General features: G+C 42.3%; 1 protein-coding gene across 2 annotated transcripts; it reads right to left on the reverse strand.

Moving 5' to 3' along the window:
• Positions 1-4,503: 4,503 nt before the first annotated feature.
• Positions 4,504-6,425, reverse strand: LOC129667888 (C-X-C motif chemokine 3-like). 2 transcript variants are annotated; one of them, XM_055595621.1, is made up of 4 exons: positions 6,157-6,425; positions 5,947-6,070; positions 5,774-5,857; positions 4,504-5,127 (listed from the first exon to the last, which is right to left on the reverse strand). In XM_055595621.1, the coding sequence occupies exons 1-4, from the start codon at positions 6,236-6,238 to the stop codon at positions 5,115-5,117; spliced, it is 303 nt and encodes a 100-aa protein (XP_055451596.1). In that variant the 5' UTR covers positions 6,239-6,425; the 3' UTR covers positions 4,504-5,114. The 2 variants fall into 2 exon arrangements, with proteins under 2 accessions (XP_055451596.1, XP_055451589.1); XM_055595614.1 differs by having other exon boundaries at positions 4,504-5,135; positions 6,157-6,414.
• Between the last annotated feature and the right edge of the window lie 9,935 nt (positions 6,426-16,360).

The following is a 16,360-nucleotide window of genomic DNA, read 5'->3' on the forward strand; positions in this document are numbered from 1 at the left end:
CACGATACGAGCATAGCAATGTGTCATTAGGACTTACCTTATTGCTGCACAGTTTTAGCAGAAAAACAGTAGGTTTTCTCATAGGCTCATAATTTATCTAGTCTCGTGTTCTCGGTCATTGTAGCATGTATGGGTTCTATCTCATGGAGTGGGCCTTAAATCCAATCAGAGCCTGGTTGCTTACTCCCATAACTCGTGTGCCACAACTTCACCTGTGTATCTTGCAGGCAGGCAAGTTAGAAATGACAGGATTTGTAGCTAGGAGATATTGATGATCACCATTCTTTCTAGCAGTGTGTACATTATCTTCCAGTGCCATGAATGCCAGCAAGTTGTGAAGTGTGACCAACAGCCTTGGCAATGGCCTGTGATGTTTGGGGATTTCCATGGTGCTAACCCTTTGACAAATTACTCAACAAGATGCAGCCCACTCCTGCCAATGGAGGTTTTACTTGGTGGCATAAGATGCCTGGTTCCGACATTATCTTCCCTATTAGTTTGGTGACTCTATTTACATTCCTCCCATATGTGTATATATTTTAAGAAATATCTACAGTATTAGGTTTCTGTATGGTTTTTCAAATGGACCTTGGTGTTAGTTGTCTATCCCCATATTCTCTCTCTCCTTTACCTTCCTCTTCCATCCCCACTCCCTATTTAGTTATCCTATTGTAATTTTCCACTTGTCTCCCCATTATAATATATAGCAACAAATCTCATCAGCTGTGTGTTTAAAGACAGAATCTCCAGATGAGCTCACATTCTGAGGTATTAGGTCTTAAGACCTCTGCATACAAATTTTAGGAAGACACCATTTAATCTATTATAGCATTTAACTAAAGAATATATGATCACCAGAGGGCCTATATAGTCCAAAGGCAAACTTTGATTAAATAATAAAAAAGGTTTCTTGTTCATTCTCATTGAGAATTCATTATGTATTTGAGGACCTTTTGTAGACACTATTTATTGAAAGAGAACTTAAATTAAGTTTTGTTCTTGAGACTGTCACAAACTGTTTTGGAGAGATAGACTCCCCCCCCCCCAAAAAAAAAAGAAAAAACCCTCTTAAGCCCAAAGAAAAATGTGTGTTTACTATAATCCAGATCTGGAATTTACCTCAAAGGCACCTGTGTTAAAGGCTTCATCTCTAGTTTAGTGCTATGAGAAATAGTGGAAACTTTAAGAAATGAGGTCAAGTGGGAGTTTCAGGTTATTGGAACCAATTTCTTATCTAGCTGCAAAAATATTGGGGTTTTAGTCTATATATTTCACTTCTCTGAGCCATCTGTGCTCTTCTTTTAATGATGACTAAAAACAATGATTTTAACTATTTCTCACTTTCAAAAGCAAATATTGAATAGTTTTAAAATGAAGGATAAGTGTCAGTAAGATCCCAACCTATTGGAGAATTTGAGCCTGGCTGGGGCTTGGTAGATCTGTTTTCCCCTATTTTAGGGACTAAAGATCCAAGTTCAGATTTCAGCTTTAAATTCAGCCAAAAAAAATATAAAAGAAAAGGGAGAGAGGGAGAGAGAGAGAGAGAGAGAGAGAGAGAGAGAGAGAGAGATCAAAGACCAATACCTGGCTTCTTAGGCAATTTATGAGCTTAATGTAAATTATAGCAACTTTGTTTTCTTGGTTTAAATTGGTTTCACACTCTCTTCAGAATAAGAATTACAAACACTCCAAATAGCTCCACAAAAGGCCAAAAGCTCAGCTGAAACTGACCATGGAGTGCTGCTCCACCCTGACCTCATTGGCCATGCTACAATGTGTGAAATCTCCTACCAGATTTTATAGATATCCTGACTCATTTCACATTCCCTACCCCACCCCAACTCCCCAGTCCACCCCAACTCCCCAGTCTCAAGTAGTCTACTCACTAACAAAATATATGTTTTGCCTTAAGGTCTAATTTCTGGGAAACCCAAATGTCCAAATTCGGTTTCCTTTGAAAGCGGAATCCAAGGCAAAGACTTATCACAGAAAGAAGCAGTAAGAGAAAGCAGAGCTGGAGGGAGAGGAAAGCAGCAAAACAGCACAATAATGAGGAAGCAGTGTGGACAACTGAGCCTTTTCTTATCCTAGGGACATTTGTAAAACATTCCTCCCAATGGTCCCTCCATTTAAGTTGAGGAGTGAAGGCAAACCGCCGAATCTCCTTCAGCAAAATACATACACTATCAGGCCAGAATGAGTGTACTCTCCAACTCCTAACTGCCCTCCGCTCCTGAGGGTTGAAGGATGCTTTTGAGAGCCTTTACTTCACAGGTTTTCCTCCCAGCGAGCTCAGCAAACCATCTGTCATGTCTGCTTTTCCTTCAGATGAGGACGCCTCAGAAGAGAAGCCAGAGGACAAGGACCTTAAGTTGAAAAGTTGGTGATTGGGAGCACATGGAGTGGAGCACCAAGGATGATAACCAGACAGGCTCTTTTGCTTATGCTTTGTATGGGTAGAGAAAGGGAATTGTTTGTTCTCCTGGACTGCCACACTGTACTGTTGTGATCTTTCGCCTCTGCCCTCTCTGGTGGTTCTTTGGTTACTTCTGGTAGTCTCTGGAGCACTCCCGAAGCAGAGTTCCCAAGGACAGGGTGATGTCAGCCATCTTTCTCTCTCTTGGAAGTCTTACTCAGGAGCCCCATCCACCTTGCCCTTGGTGTTCCCAGGGAAATGGTGCTGTTGCAACATTTTCATTTCCTGTTGCCTTCAATCAGTGACTACCATCTCACATGTTCTGTGTACCACTTCTTAATCATTAGAGCATTCCGGAAGGGAGAGTCTGGCAGCTTCTAGGTCTCAGGGAAACTGGATGTGGAAACTGCATTTTTCATGTGCATTCCCTTGGAAACTGAGACATATCCTTGGGATTGGGCTTAGGAGGAATAGCAAAAATCATAGCTTTGAACCATTAATATGTAATCACTTCCTTACTTCAAAAGATCTGTTCTTGCTCTTTCCACATTCTATTTAGAAAAATAAATTAATAAAGCTGAGTGAAGTCAAGAAAGTCTCCCAAGGTTATGATCCAATTGTCATTGACTCCAGAGTCAATCTCATCCTTTGAAACCTGGTATTAACCACCCTGTGGATGTCCCCTGAACTTCATGGGTCCTATGTTTACTACTGACAAGGACATGGCAGCCTGAATAGCAAGGACTAATGTTGGAGGGCCTTAGGTATGAATTATGGCTTTACTGACCTCCTGGTTTCCCTCTTGTAAATGTTTTCCAATGTCTGGGCACTTTGAGTCAGGGAGGGAATGCTTGCGTTACGGAACTTCTAGGTGGGCTTCACTGCATTTATTTCTGCTCAGTTTACAAAGCGTTTCTTCCTTCCTGAATCATTTGTAACCAATAACCTTGTTGGTAAGAATATTATTATAAATTTCAACTCTTAGGTATGAGATGCAGGGAAGCCCACAGATCTAGTTTCTTGCTACTTTGTGGCCTTATTCATTCAGATACTTGGAACAAATTAGAAGTTCTCAAATATTCAGGCTGCTAGACCTGCCTTCTTGCCTCTGAGGGAGGCATTTACCAAAATTCCGGGTTTCCTAATGAATTTAATTCCTAAATAGGAAGGAAGCACAAACTTCCCACGTGCACACACAAAAGACTCTCATTTCCAGATCTGGAGTTTAGCTTTTAGGTTAGTGAGATTTTTTTTTCCGCACAGTTTCATCCTTAGAAAATGTAGTATTGTCTCCATCCTGGGCTGAGTTGTACACAAGCCACTTAAAGACTTCCTTTCAAGGTCTATACAATGTCACTAAGAAGGGTCAGGGCCAATAGAGTCAAACTCAATGTATATATACCAGTGTTTTACATATTGATATAAAGAATTAGAGCATTAAGTTGCACAGTAATTTCATACATATAATATAGAAAGTTGAATACAAATCTCAGACCCTTTTGTAAAGTGAAGTACTCGGCCATGTTTTTTCTACTTTCGGTGACACAAGTTGAGTTTCAAAGGAAAAAAAATACCAAGTTTGTCACCATTTCATTCTCAACTTCATTAAACTGCTCATGGTAGTTAGAAAAATCACTTAGCAAAAGCAATGGAATTAGGTCCTTGAGCTGGCTACAAGAATATGCATATTTTAAGGAACAAACTCAGATGGGAAGATAGCAGGCAACTTGTCTTTCTTTTTTTAAATATATGTTGTTTGTATCCATGTATGTTTGTGTACCAATCGAGTGCCTGATGTCCGTGGTGGAGAGAACAGGGCATCAGATGCCCTGGAACTAGAGTTGGAGAGGTGGGGATTCTCCTAAGAGTCATCCCCGGGAAGAGCACGTCCTTGAGTGGAGAATGAGAACCACCACCACGTGAACAGGGGCGTGACTTACTGTGTGATTTATTTTTCTAGGCAAGCGAATGTCTGGGGAAGCAGGAAGAAAACTTGAGAGACCCTGATGTAAATCATTGGATTATCTTTTAGCGATCGCCCCACAAGGAAATGAAACAAACATTACTTTTAAATATTTTATTTTCAAATTATTTGTAAAAATTCCAATAAATATTTAAACCTCTCAATTGTAAGACATGGAGGCATTAAATAGGCATTGTCCCTTACTTAAAATCACTTAAAATGTCTAAGGAATATATAGAACATTATATGCTTAAAGCTTCAACAGAACATTGACCATTCATTGTGACACTGTTAAACCATGTTAATAAATAACAACCGACAGTCTTTTATAGTCACAAAAGTAGATGTGCACATACAGTCTTCCAACAGACATCACTTGTCTGTTTCTTGACTGCCCCAGCTGCCATCAAATAGTCAGCATGGATTGGTTGCCTGACAAATATTAATACAATTCCCTGAGAGAATCTGAAAACCTTTAACCTTCAAATGATATTAAATAAGCAGTAAATAGAATGACATCTTGCAAGTAGATTCCATTTAACCCTTAGATATTTTACACGTACAATATTAACATGGAATTTTGGGGAAAATAAATAGGTGTGAACTCTCAGGAGTCGTTCAAAACAAGCAGATGAAGCACATCCAGATGGCCTTAGGAAGGATGCTTTTCCTCCTCTCCTGTTTGCTTCAGAAGGCGGATCCTCCAGGGGTCAAAGGGCTTCCTCCTTACCAGGCTCAGCTGGACCCGCTGCTTTCCTGAGAAAACAGACGTCATTAGGTGCATGGCTGTGCAGGGTCTGTGCCATAGAGCACACACCTCACTCCTAGCGGATGCGTGCCTTCAGGATGGAGGTGAAGTGCGGTTCCGAGGTCGCAAAAAAACCTAAAACGGTTGCCTCTCATCTTTTATGCCAGTCCTCACTTAGCTCATGAGTACTATTATTTTCCATTTCTACTAAGTCTCGAGCTAAATTTTCCTGAACTATATGGATAATAGGTTTTAGTGGATACATACATACATACATACATGGATGCATGCATATTTTCTGAGCCACTGCAAAATCCCTGGTTTTCCTAACTAAATATTATTATTATTATTATTATTATTATTATTATTATTATTATTATATAGCTAACTGGGAGCAGGAGGCCAAGGCAGATGAGAATGTTTTAAAAAGCAGGTTACTCCCTCTTATACAATGGAGACAGGCTCCAGGTGGGGATAAAGGAGCCTGGAAAAACCCTTCCTTGCATCACAGTAGACGACTTATCAGAAGGATCATTATAATTGAAGAGAACAACCACGACTGTAGTTCTGTGACTTTCTCGGCTATAAGGAGACAGATGCCAGTCCTCAGATGAGGGTCACAAAGTGCAAGCAAAGCCTCACTCACATCTTCAGGATCTTTCGGATGATTTTCTGAAGCAGAGGGCTTTCGGGATTGAGACAGACTTCCTGACCGTTCTTGAGTGTGGCTCTGCAGAGAGAAGGGAAGACCCTGGTAAGGCAAGAGCTTCCACCGGGGTGCGCGTGAGGCAGCAGGAGTCTGCCCTGAGGGACACTCACATGACTTCTGTCTCGGTGCAGTGGGGTCCCGGGGAGGTCACCGTCAAGCTCTGCACGACCTCAAACCTAATCCTTTGCAGGCTATTCAGGCACTGACAGCGCAGCTCACTGACCACTGGAGTCCCTGCGGGAGAAGACAAGGGGTCGGCGGTGCTGAGGGTGGCTGCGCCCGCCGAGGCTCGTCCCGGGATGTCAGCCCGCGGCCCCTACCTGTAGCCTGGTGGCCGGTGGCCAGCAGCAGGAGCAGGAGCAGCAGCGGAGCGCCGAGGACCGGGCGGGAGGGCGGGGCCATGGCGCTGGGCAGCGGTGAAGCTGGAGTCTGCGGCGCGGGAGCTGGCGGGAAGAGCTGTGGCGCGATCTGGGGCTCCAGGGCCCCGCGAGCCCCTTTTATGCATGGTGTCTGGATGAGCCCGAACCCCAAGCTGGGGAAATTCCCCGGGCTGCAGGTCTCTGTGTCAGAAGATCGTGCCACACCCCTGAGACACTACCGACTCTTCCTCCTGCCCTGTTTGCCCATTATGAGACCCTGGGATGTTCGAGTCCCGCCTCAAGCCTTCCCACTCCCCCCCCCCCCGCCCCACCTCCTCCAAGGACTGCGAGTGTGCCCATCGCTGGAGTGACCTCCTGTGAGGTGACCCTTGATGCGGGGACTCCGAAGCATTGGTGCGAGATAAAGGCTGGCAAGAGCTGGGAAAGAAATCCGCCACTGGGTGGCGAGAGGCCGATAGAGAAAAAACAGTTAAGTGACAGCTTGGGGCTGAAGGGTTTGCGCATCAGAAAGAGCCTGAGGAATTGAGGTTCCCACATAGTCGTCTTGTGTATACCTCCTTTCTTAATTGTGTTTTCGGTGAGGCTTCAAAGCTAAAATCTTAGATGGACACCCAATGATTTGTTTTATTTTGAGATTTACACACACACACACACACACACACACACACACACACAGATACACACACCACTTTATCCCCTCACATCCACCACCCCCATTACACTCCCCTATTGCCTCTCTCACTTCCAGCTGGTTCCTTACTCCCTTTCTTTATGTCTGACATTATACAGGAATCCAGATCCTCATATGGGAGAAAGCAATGTGTGTCTTTCTGCAGCTGGCTGTCTCCACGTGACATGGTCTCTGGTCCCGTTCATTTTTTTTTTTTTTTGGCAGAGGACAATTTCATACTTTAGGACAGAATAAAATCCCACTATGTGTCCATTTCCTTATCTCTTCGTTTGTTGAAATAAGCATCTAGGCTACTTTCACATCTTGCCTTTCCATTTTTTTTTTTTTAAGACTTTGCATACTTCACACACATCCGAAACTAGCTCTGTCAAAAACTCAGCCAACACTGCCAGCTCCGGAGAGCGTCCGCAGGGCTCCGCCTGTTTCATCTTTAAAGATACATTTACGGTACCTTTTCGACTTGGTGGAAACAGAGATCAGCATCCACAGGTGAAAGGGGAGTGTGGGGGGAGGCGCTTGTAGCATCTTCTGTATGTATCCTACATGCCTTCCTGCCTCCCTCCGCAGTGTAGGAGCTTCTGAAGTTGAAGTTGCCCCTGGACCCGCTCCTGTTAATACAAGGCATTCGATTTCATCGTTGACGTGTACAGGACCGCTGGCCAAGCTCAGGTCGGGGTGCAGGCTGTGGTACTCTCCTCCTCTGGTCTTTCTGAAAAGCAGAAGCCATGGGCAGGAAGGAGTGGACACTCGGTATACAGCTCCTCTGTCCTTGGGGCAGGAAACCCTGATGCAGGTGCCATAGAAATTAAGTCACACCTAAAATCCCATTCCATTTATTTCAAGTCTCTTGAAGTCTTCAAGCATTGGATGTTGGCCCTTCTTTCTCTGGAAATACTGATGGGTCTATTTTTCTGAAGGAGAATTTCATGATTTTTCAACTTAAGACCTGCATCATTTTTGGCCTTAGGTTTTAGAAAACTCAGGGTATGGAGGTTTTAAGAGTAGCTCTACACGTTGGCTTAAACCTCTCTCACAGACATGTGATAGGAGTTGGGGGGATGAATATCCTATTTTAGAGGTTCACCTCTCCAAGACAGTGTTCCACACTGCCCAGAACAAGCAGGACAAGCCAGAGCCCTCAGCCCAGCACAGGACATGGAACTCTGCCTGTACCAAGTTGCCTCCTATCAGCTGTGACTTGTCAAGCCCCCCCCCATGCCTGCATCAGTGAGGATGCCAGTCTAGATTTGTAAAGAGCCAGCCTTACAGGTGTGTGTTAAATAAATAAAAGAGACGTAGTTTTGTTTAATATTTGTCTAAAGGCAGACCCAACATGTCATAATCCCTTCCATGAGAGAAAAACAGAATCTGACAGAAAGGTGCGTTCCCTCGGTTGTTTTCACGTGTGATTTTTTTTTCTCCTATTATTCCTTGGCCCTAGCTCTCAGTGTCTGCGCAGAGCATCCTGTGGGGGCAGCAGTGAGCCTTTAAGATGTAGAAGCAGACCGTAGAGCAAAATGTCCCTACCAAGGCTGAGCATCGGAAATTCCTGACTGTGACTGGTGCTCAGAGTGGAAACACAACCAGACAGAAACCCTGGTCAGGAGGGGAAGGGCGTGCGGGAGCGTGGTGCTGTGGTGGACACTAAGGATGTCATGTGCTCTCCAGTACCTTTCTCCACTTTCCTCTTAAACCCTTCCCCATCGCTCCAGTTCTTCACAGAGAACATAGCAAAACAGCAACAGCTAGCGGAGGTTCTCAAGTTATGATAAGTGTGGCAGCCTTTTAAAAAAATAAATTGATTGACTGACTGACTGGTTGATTGATTGATTGAGGCAGGATCTCTGTTTGTAGCCCAACTGGCTTGAAATTTACTATAGAGTCCAGGACAACCTTGAACTTGTGATAGACTCTTGGATCCACCCTTTCAAGTGCTGGAAGTACAGACATGCAACAATTCTTCTTAACAATATTGACACGTTCTAAAGTAAAACAATCAATCAGAGGTTTAAAAAAAAAAAAGATAAAATAGATTGTGTTTAAAAGTTTTCTGAAAGAAATGGCCATGTATACTCTCCTGGATTAAAGGTGTACCTTACCACTGCCTGGTTCAAAATTAATAATCTTTTTATTAATCAATGTAGAGTTTTTTGGTGATATAATTCATGTATAAATGCATTCTGATTACTCTTTCCCCCAGCTCTCTCTCCTCTCCATCTTACCTATATTATCCCCACACACACACACCTAACCAATCTCTGTCCCAGATGTCATTCAGAAAGACCCTATGAGACTGATTAGAAAGGTCAGAGCAAAATTAAAATTTGTATCAGGGAAAGGGGAATGAGAAAAAGTCTGAAGGCAATGAAACATATGACTAGCTCATGAATAATAGCACACAAATGCCTGTCGCTCCTCTTCCCATCACATGCTGTTCCTGAGGCTGAATGGCAAATTTGCCAAAAATGCAGAAGTAAGTTCTTTGAAAGTTGAGAGGTATGGCACATTATTTTCTAATTGTAGTTGTAATGTGTGTTTATTTTTATAAAGATTAGAAAGTCAGAAAGGCCTATCTATTTTTCCTAATTGCTTTTAACTTTTCCCCCCTCACATTTTTATCTAATTTACATTGTTATATTAGTCCTTGGAAAATTCTGGGGTCATTGCTCATTTTTAGATAAGAAAACTAAGACTTAAGGGGGGGGGTCAAGCACCTTGTTTAAGATAACATACATGATATCCTAGAGAGAGAGTGCTTGATTCAAGTTGTTTTTATTTTTTTTTTTACTCTTATGCTTGTTTTATTTTGAATATTTTGATTGTTTCTTTTGGGGTTTTTCATTATACTATCTAGCTCTCCTCTCTCTCACTCTCTCACTCTCTCTCTCTCTCTCTCTATATATATATATACATATATATGTATGTATCATCTAATCTATAGCTTTTCCCTATGTCTCCCTTTTGTATCTCTTCTCTTATACACAATTACATGTTTAATATTTGTTTAATAGTATATGCATACCCACGGTGTACCGATTAGACAATTTTCTGAAATGAAGGAAAGAAATGTGTACTTGAAGTGTCTTATCTTAACAGATAGTAAAGGCCTAGCAAGGGGCCTGTGACCCCCAGCACTCTGGACCCTGAGGCAGAACAGATGCTTAAGGCTCAGTCTGAGCTATATCACAAGTTCCAGGCTGGCCTACCATACACAGCGAGATGATGTCTCAACTTATAAGGACAATTGCACAATTGTTACCTCATGGCAGGAGTCCACAAGAATAGGAGTCATTGCTCAGTAATGAATGACTGGTCTCTTTGCCTTTCTGTTCCACGACCCAGGAAGTCATGTCACCCATGGCCTGAATTGACATTTTCACAAGGTAGTTCTAGTCGTTCCAATATAACCACATTACATGAGAGAAAGATCTTATCTTTTCTTTTTTTTTTATCTTTTTATTAATTCTTTGTGACTTCTACATCATGCTCACCAATCCCTGTCCCTCATCTCCTTGTCCCTCCATAACTGCCCTCTGCTCTTGCAACCTCCCTGCCCACAGACAAAACAAAACAAACAAAACAAACAGACAGAAAACATCTTGCCTTGGTATCTGCAGTGTGTCGCACAGTACACCGTTTGTCTCAGCAGCCTCATAAATGTTCACTGCAGTGAGTCATTGCTCTGGTTTGAGGCCGCTACCTTCTGCTACAGTATCAATACCGGGTCCTCACTGGACTCCTGTTGGCTATCCTCTTGTTGCCCTGCGCCATGGAGATCCTACAGCTTTAGTTCTGAACGACTGGCCTCTTCATGTGCTCCAGGAGTGCATAGATGGGGTAGATGTTGGGGTAGACAAATTCAAAGAGTGGAGCTGGGTCTGGGTGGTAGCTGAGTCCATCTATATGCTAGCCCACCTGTACCCGAGCAACTAGAGCCAGCTTCCAGGCACCTTCCCAGGGACAGTGGGGCCAGCACACCACTGCAGGGACCCCGGGTTGGGATGAGGCCATTTCTCCCACACTGCTTGGCCAGTAAAGGCCTGGTGGGCTCTCCTGTTCTCACCTGCATCACTGCCACCAAGGTTACCTCTACTCTGCTGTCCAGGCTAGGAGCTGGGGGGGTGGAGGGTGGGTGCTCTCCCAAGTACTGAAGCCAGCTAAGGGCGGGGCTGGCTCTCCAGTCTAGCACAGAGGGGCACCTCAACTGTGCTCACACCACCGCATGCTTTTTCTTCTCATCTGATTTAACAGATTTAAGTCATATTTTTCCTATTATTGAAAATAGATTAATTTCTCACATAATATGTTCTAACTACAGTTTCCCCTACGTCTATTTTTCCTACTTTCCCTCCCATCTGGATCAACTGCTTTTTTTCTGCACCTCATTAGAAAAGAAACCAGGCTTCTAAAGGATAATCATAAAATGTAACATACTAGGATAAAACGAAAACGAACACACTGAAATTAGAAAAGAATAAACAGAAGGAAGAGTCCAAGAGAAGGCACAAAAAACAGAGACCCCCTCACTCACTCAGGTACCCTATAAAAACACTAAGCTGAAAGTCATAACGTATACCCAAAGGACCTGGTGCAGACCAGTGCAGGCCCTGTGAGCGCTGCCTCAGTCTCTGTGAGCTCATGTGAGCTTTGATCATGTTGATTTAGAAGGTCTTGTTTTCTTGGTATCCTCTATCCCCTCTGGCTCTTGCCCTCTTTCTGCCTTCTCTTCTGCAATGTTCCCTGAGCCCTAAGGTGAGGGATTTGTTGGAGTCACCCTGCTCTAGGCTGTGTGTTTCAAGGTCTCTCATTCTTTGAATAATGTCTGGTTTGGGTCTCTGTTTTTGTTCCCATCTGCTGCAGGAAGAAGCTTTTCTGATGATGGCTGAGCAAGGCACTGATCGATGGGTAAAGCAGCATGTCATTAGATGTATTATTACTATTATTATTATTATTATTATTATTATTATTATTATTATTATTATTATTGGTAGAACAGTAACATTTGGTTTTACCCCACATCCCTGAGCTATCTAGCCACAGTTTCTTGCTTACCCAAGCACTATCAGGTCTGAATTCCATCCCCTGGAGTGGGCCTTAAGTCAAATAAGATATTGGTTGGTTGCTCCCACAAGCTTCATGCCTCCATTGCCCTAGCATATCTTCCCATTGTCAGTCTAAGGGTTTGACATCTTAACTTTTGTGGATGGAACAAACATGGATGGGTCTTGAATTGTTCCACTCTTTGACAAAGAAAACAGTTAAAACAGCTACAAGACTCTGGGTAAGCATGGCACATGCTGTTTCTTTTACTGAGTTGTCACACACACACACACACACACACACACACACACAGGGGCATGTTACACCCACCCAAGACACACAGGGTTTCTTTTATGCTCTTCTAATCACTTTACAAATATTGGCATACTCAGTCGTAAAAACAACGCTCTAAAGCAAATATTATTGTTATCTTTATGGAATTTCAAATAAGAAGCTAAAGCTAAGAGGTTAGACTATTCTTCCCTAACATGTGCCATTGGGCCTGGAAACCAAACCCAAAGAGAAAAAGCTCTGTGATATATAATTAATAGTTTCAGTGATTTTAAAACTCTGTTCAGTGATACAAACTTACCCATTCTAAAAGGAAACACAGCAAATGGTTGTACAATTCATAGTTGTGTTTCAGTAACTGTTTAACTTTTCTTCTATAGCAATGTGTGCATACTTTGATTTCTTTAATTTGACACAGCAACTCCCATCGTCTTTGCAACTTTTATAAACTTAAAATTGTGAGCTCTTAAATCAACTTAGAATGGTACCCAAAGAAAATTAATGAACATAAATGCTCTACCAACTAGCTTTCAGGAAAAGAAATTGGATTTTTTGTTGTTGTTGTTGTTGTTGAGTACATACTTAGTCAAATACAAAACTCCAAAATATCTTCTGCTTTAGTTGAGACACTTCATCATGTTTCATAGGATTAAACAGTTTGCTTTCAGCATTAATCATGCTGTCTGAATATGTCATGTATTTCTTGTAACTCTAATGGTCTTCAAAGCCGAATCAACCCTGACGTAAATGAGAGTTCTTAGTGGATAGTCAGGGTCTGGGTCATCCACAGATGCTGCCAGAAGAATGAAGCATGTTGTGAACAGGCCAACACTTGTAGATTTTCAGGGGTAGACTCCTGGGAATAACTTAATCAAAATCACTTGTTTTGTAAACGGAACAAAGCAAAACAAAAAGTTGGTGTCGAAATATCATTACTTTCTCATAAACATGCCATGTGAATCAATGAAATCTCCATAAATCAAAATTAAAATGTTTTAAGCATGGCAATGCTGTAGCCTAATACAATAGACAAATTCACCTTCTTATTTCACCAAGCACTTCTTAGGGCATGTGCTTTGCAAGAATTGAATGCTAGACTGTTGGGAAGTCTCTTAACCTATATAAGCAACATTCCCTACAGTTGTCTCCTAACCTGTAAATAGTGGTCCCTACATGGATAAGATCATGTTACTAGACTAGAAAAAGAAAAGAAAAAGAAAAAAAAATAGAGTATTGCCGGGAGTTACAACAGAAATGAGAAAATTTCTCTTGGGAAAAATTACATAAGAGATTTCTCTTAGACATAAAAAAGTATTGTGACTTTGATATTATATAAATAAAATCTTGGGACTTGAAATATGAATGTTTTAAACCTCAAATGAAAGCTACAAACACAGCATGAAGGCCGGACTTTTAACTAGGAAAAGTATGAATCACTATAAAAATTTGATTTTTAAGCGTGTCTTTACAGTATTTTTTTGACGTTTATTATCTTCCAACTTCTGATAAGAAATAGCTTTGTTGGTTTTATTTGCTTCTAGTATCTGGGGGGGGGTCAAGGAATGTGAGGCTCAAGCAGCGTTTTAATAAAAGCATATTTATTAAGGTAAAGTGAAAAGAAATGAGAGAAACAGTGGGAAGGACTCCAGGAGAGGCAGATCCTCCAGCTCCTTTTGAAACTAGGTCTATCTGATACTCATTTCAAAGAACTGGAGTGTTGTTGAGTTAAGACTGAATTAACTCTTGGATAGACATTTCTGACTAGTTAAGAACACTGAAGATATTTAAGGCATAGTAGAAGCTACCCTGGAAGTCGAGAAGTGATGGCCTGGCTTTGCTTTCTACAGATGTGTTAAGCAGAGCAAGGAGATGTCTGAGCTCATGTTAAAGTACTGGCATGTGATTGGAGGATGTGGACGAACAAATGGCTGAATGCTTGGCAACCAACGTGACATGAACCGAAGCACCAAACAAACCGTGGGAGGTGCTGGGGAAGGGTGTACTCGGTGTTCTGAGTAACTTGGTGCACTCTCTGGACGTAACAAGATCATCAGTTGAAAACAGTGTCGTTCTGTTCAGTTGACTTTCCATCTGGTAGGTGTTTTGCCTTCAACCCTCAACCATGCCTGACTCACCACCGTTAGTGTTTCTCTCTTGGTAGTTACTATTTGATGGATATTTACTCAGTGGTACTCCATCAGGCATTCATCCGCATCAAAAATGAGGAAGGAGGATGAGAGCCGATGCCCATGAACTGGTTTAATGCATTACGGCGCGGGTTAGTAGCTATTCTGAAGGTAAAGGAATACATACAAGGCCTCATTCCTCATTTCTGAACAACCCCTGCAGTTTTCTCCAGAATTCCTGGGGAAAGAATAGGGATTCCCCAACACAGCTGATAGATCGGATTGTTCTAACTCTGCCTGAAGACTGTGCTCCTTCAGGTTGGATTCCTTTGACCACAAATTCTTACATAATGACACAAATATTGATAGAAAAATTGTTGTGTCATATTGCCTCAGGAAGGAAGATTATTTTAGCAGTTTGAACATGTCTCTCTGCCCTCGTTCTATACTGAACACTTAATCCCCAGTGCAACAGACTGAGATATTGGGGTTTTAAGAGCTGATTACATTATGGGGGCCTGTGTCTCACACAGGGACAGTGCTGTTATCACAGAAAGGCCGATGCAGCTGAGGTGGTTACCTTGGGAAGGGTGAGGTCAGAGTGGTCTCTATTTCTGCCTCTTACATTTTCTCTCTGTCTTCCTCTTCCTCCTCCTCCTTTTCTTCTTCTTAGCTCTTCTCCTCCTTCTTTCCTCATCTTATCCCCCACCTCTTATCCTTTTTCTTTTCCTTCTTCTCTCCCTCCCCCCTCCTCCTCCTTCCTTTTCCTTCCAGAATGCTATCGGGCAGCAAGAAGACCCTGAGCAGGTGCAGCCCCTCAATCTTGGATGAGGAAACATGCATAATTAGAAGCCAAATACATTTCAGTTATTATTAATTATGATTCTGTAGTATTTTGTTACAGTAGCATAGTATGATGACTTGACCTTGTTACATTAAGTTTGTCTTTCCCATCCCTGTTCTTTATTAGAAAGATGGTTTAGCATCACAGCCAGAATCATAGAAAATCATGTGTATTTTATAAAATTATGGTTTCATTATTTGAGCATTTCAGTTATTACTGAGAGTAAAACAAACAAACAAACAAACAACAACAACAACAACAAAAACACCATTAGTGTCGGAAATATCTGCAGGAGGCTTTCCATTGAAATTTCCAGTTTAAAATGTGTCCCTTTCTTGTCTCATTTCTATTACCTGTAATGAACATGAGAATACTATCGATGCTTATCTTTAAGCCCAAGGAGCCCCTCAATGCACCATGCGTTCCAGAGGAAGTTGTTTTTAACCACAAAAGCCTTAGAAAGGGGAAAGAAAAGTAAAGATTACACAAACGAAGATGTGTGGAGGGCAGCAAATACTTGTGTGGTTTTGTTTTCTCGATAGGGGCCATGAGTGTGCCGTGAAGGCTGGGCTGGTGGACATTTCCTGCTGATTGGCCTCAAGTGCCACCTGGGTTGCAGGGATGGAGGCAGGGGAGTTCAAGGGCAACTTAGCTCTGCCATTCCGTAATGTTTTTGGAAAAGCAGGAGACTGCTGCATATCTTGGGATATTCCAGGTGCCACAGTCCTCTTGCTGGTAGAGGGGCTACTTGAAAATGCTGTCAGGATTATTAGGCCAGCGTGATTCTGAAACAAGGATTTGTGAGACCCCAGTAGTTGACACTGCAAAACTGGTTTGGTCTCTTTGACACATTGAGTCCTGTTTACTTAGGGTGTCAGAGGCAGGAAGCAAAAGGGAAAATGAACAAAAACAGGCATTTGACCCTCATCTCATTTCTAGTGCTTTCTCTCATAAAGTTCACTTGATTTGAAGAACTCTTAGTGTGAGTGTAACCTTTTCGTTCCCCGACTCAAAACTGCCTGAACAAATGCCTTACCACTCTCACCTAACTGGAATGGTACTTTGAGAACAATACCAACAGCATTTTGTGATGGTAAAGTGTCACGCTTGTATCTGTGGTATGTGTTTTGGAAAGATGATCTGTATCACAGT

Source organism: Psammomys obesus, unplaced genomic scaffold, assembly GCF_907164565.1.
Source record: "Psammomys obesus unplaced genomic scaffold, mPsaObe1.curated_primary_1811, whole genome shotgun sequence".
Taxonomy (NCBI): domain Eukaryota; kingdom Metazoa; phylum Chordata; class Mammalia; order Rodentia; family Muridae; genus Psammomys; species Psammomys obesus.

Bases quoted from the DNA above. Each gene is read 5' to 3' on its own strand.
- LOC129667888 (XM_055595614.1), bottom strand. From the start codon at position 6,238: ATGGCCCCGCCCTCCCGCCCGGTCCTCGGCGCTCCGCTGCTGCTCCTG. The intron at 6,071-6,156 runs GTAGGGGCCGCG...CTTCTCCCGCAG, and splicing joins CACCGGCCACCAGGCTACAG to GGACTCCAGTGGTCAGTGAG. The intron at 5,858-5,946 runs GTGAGTGTCCCT...TTCTCTCTGCAG, and splicing joins TGCACCGAGACAGAAGTCAT to AGCCACACTCAAGAACGGTC.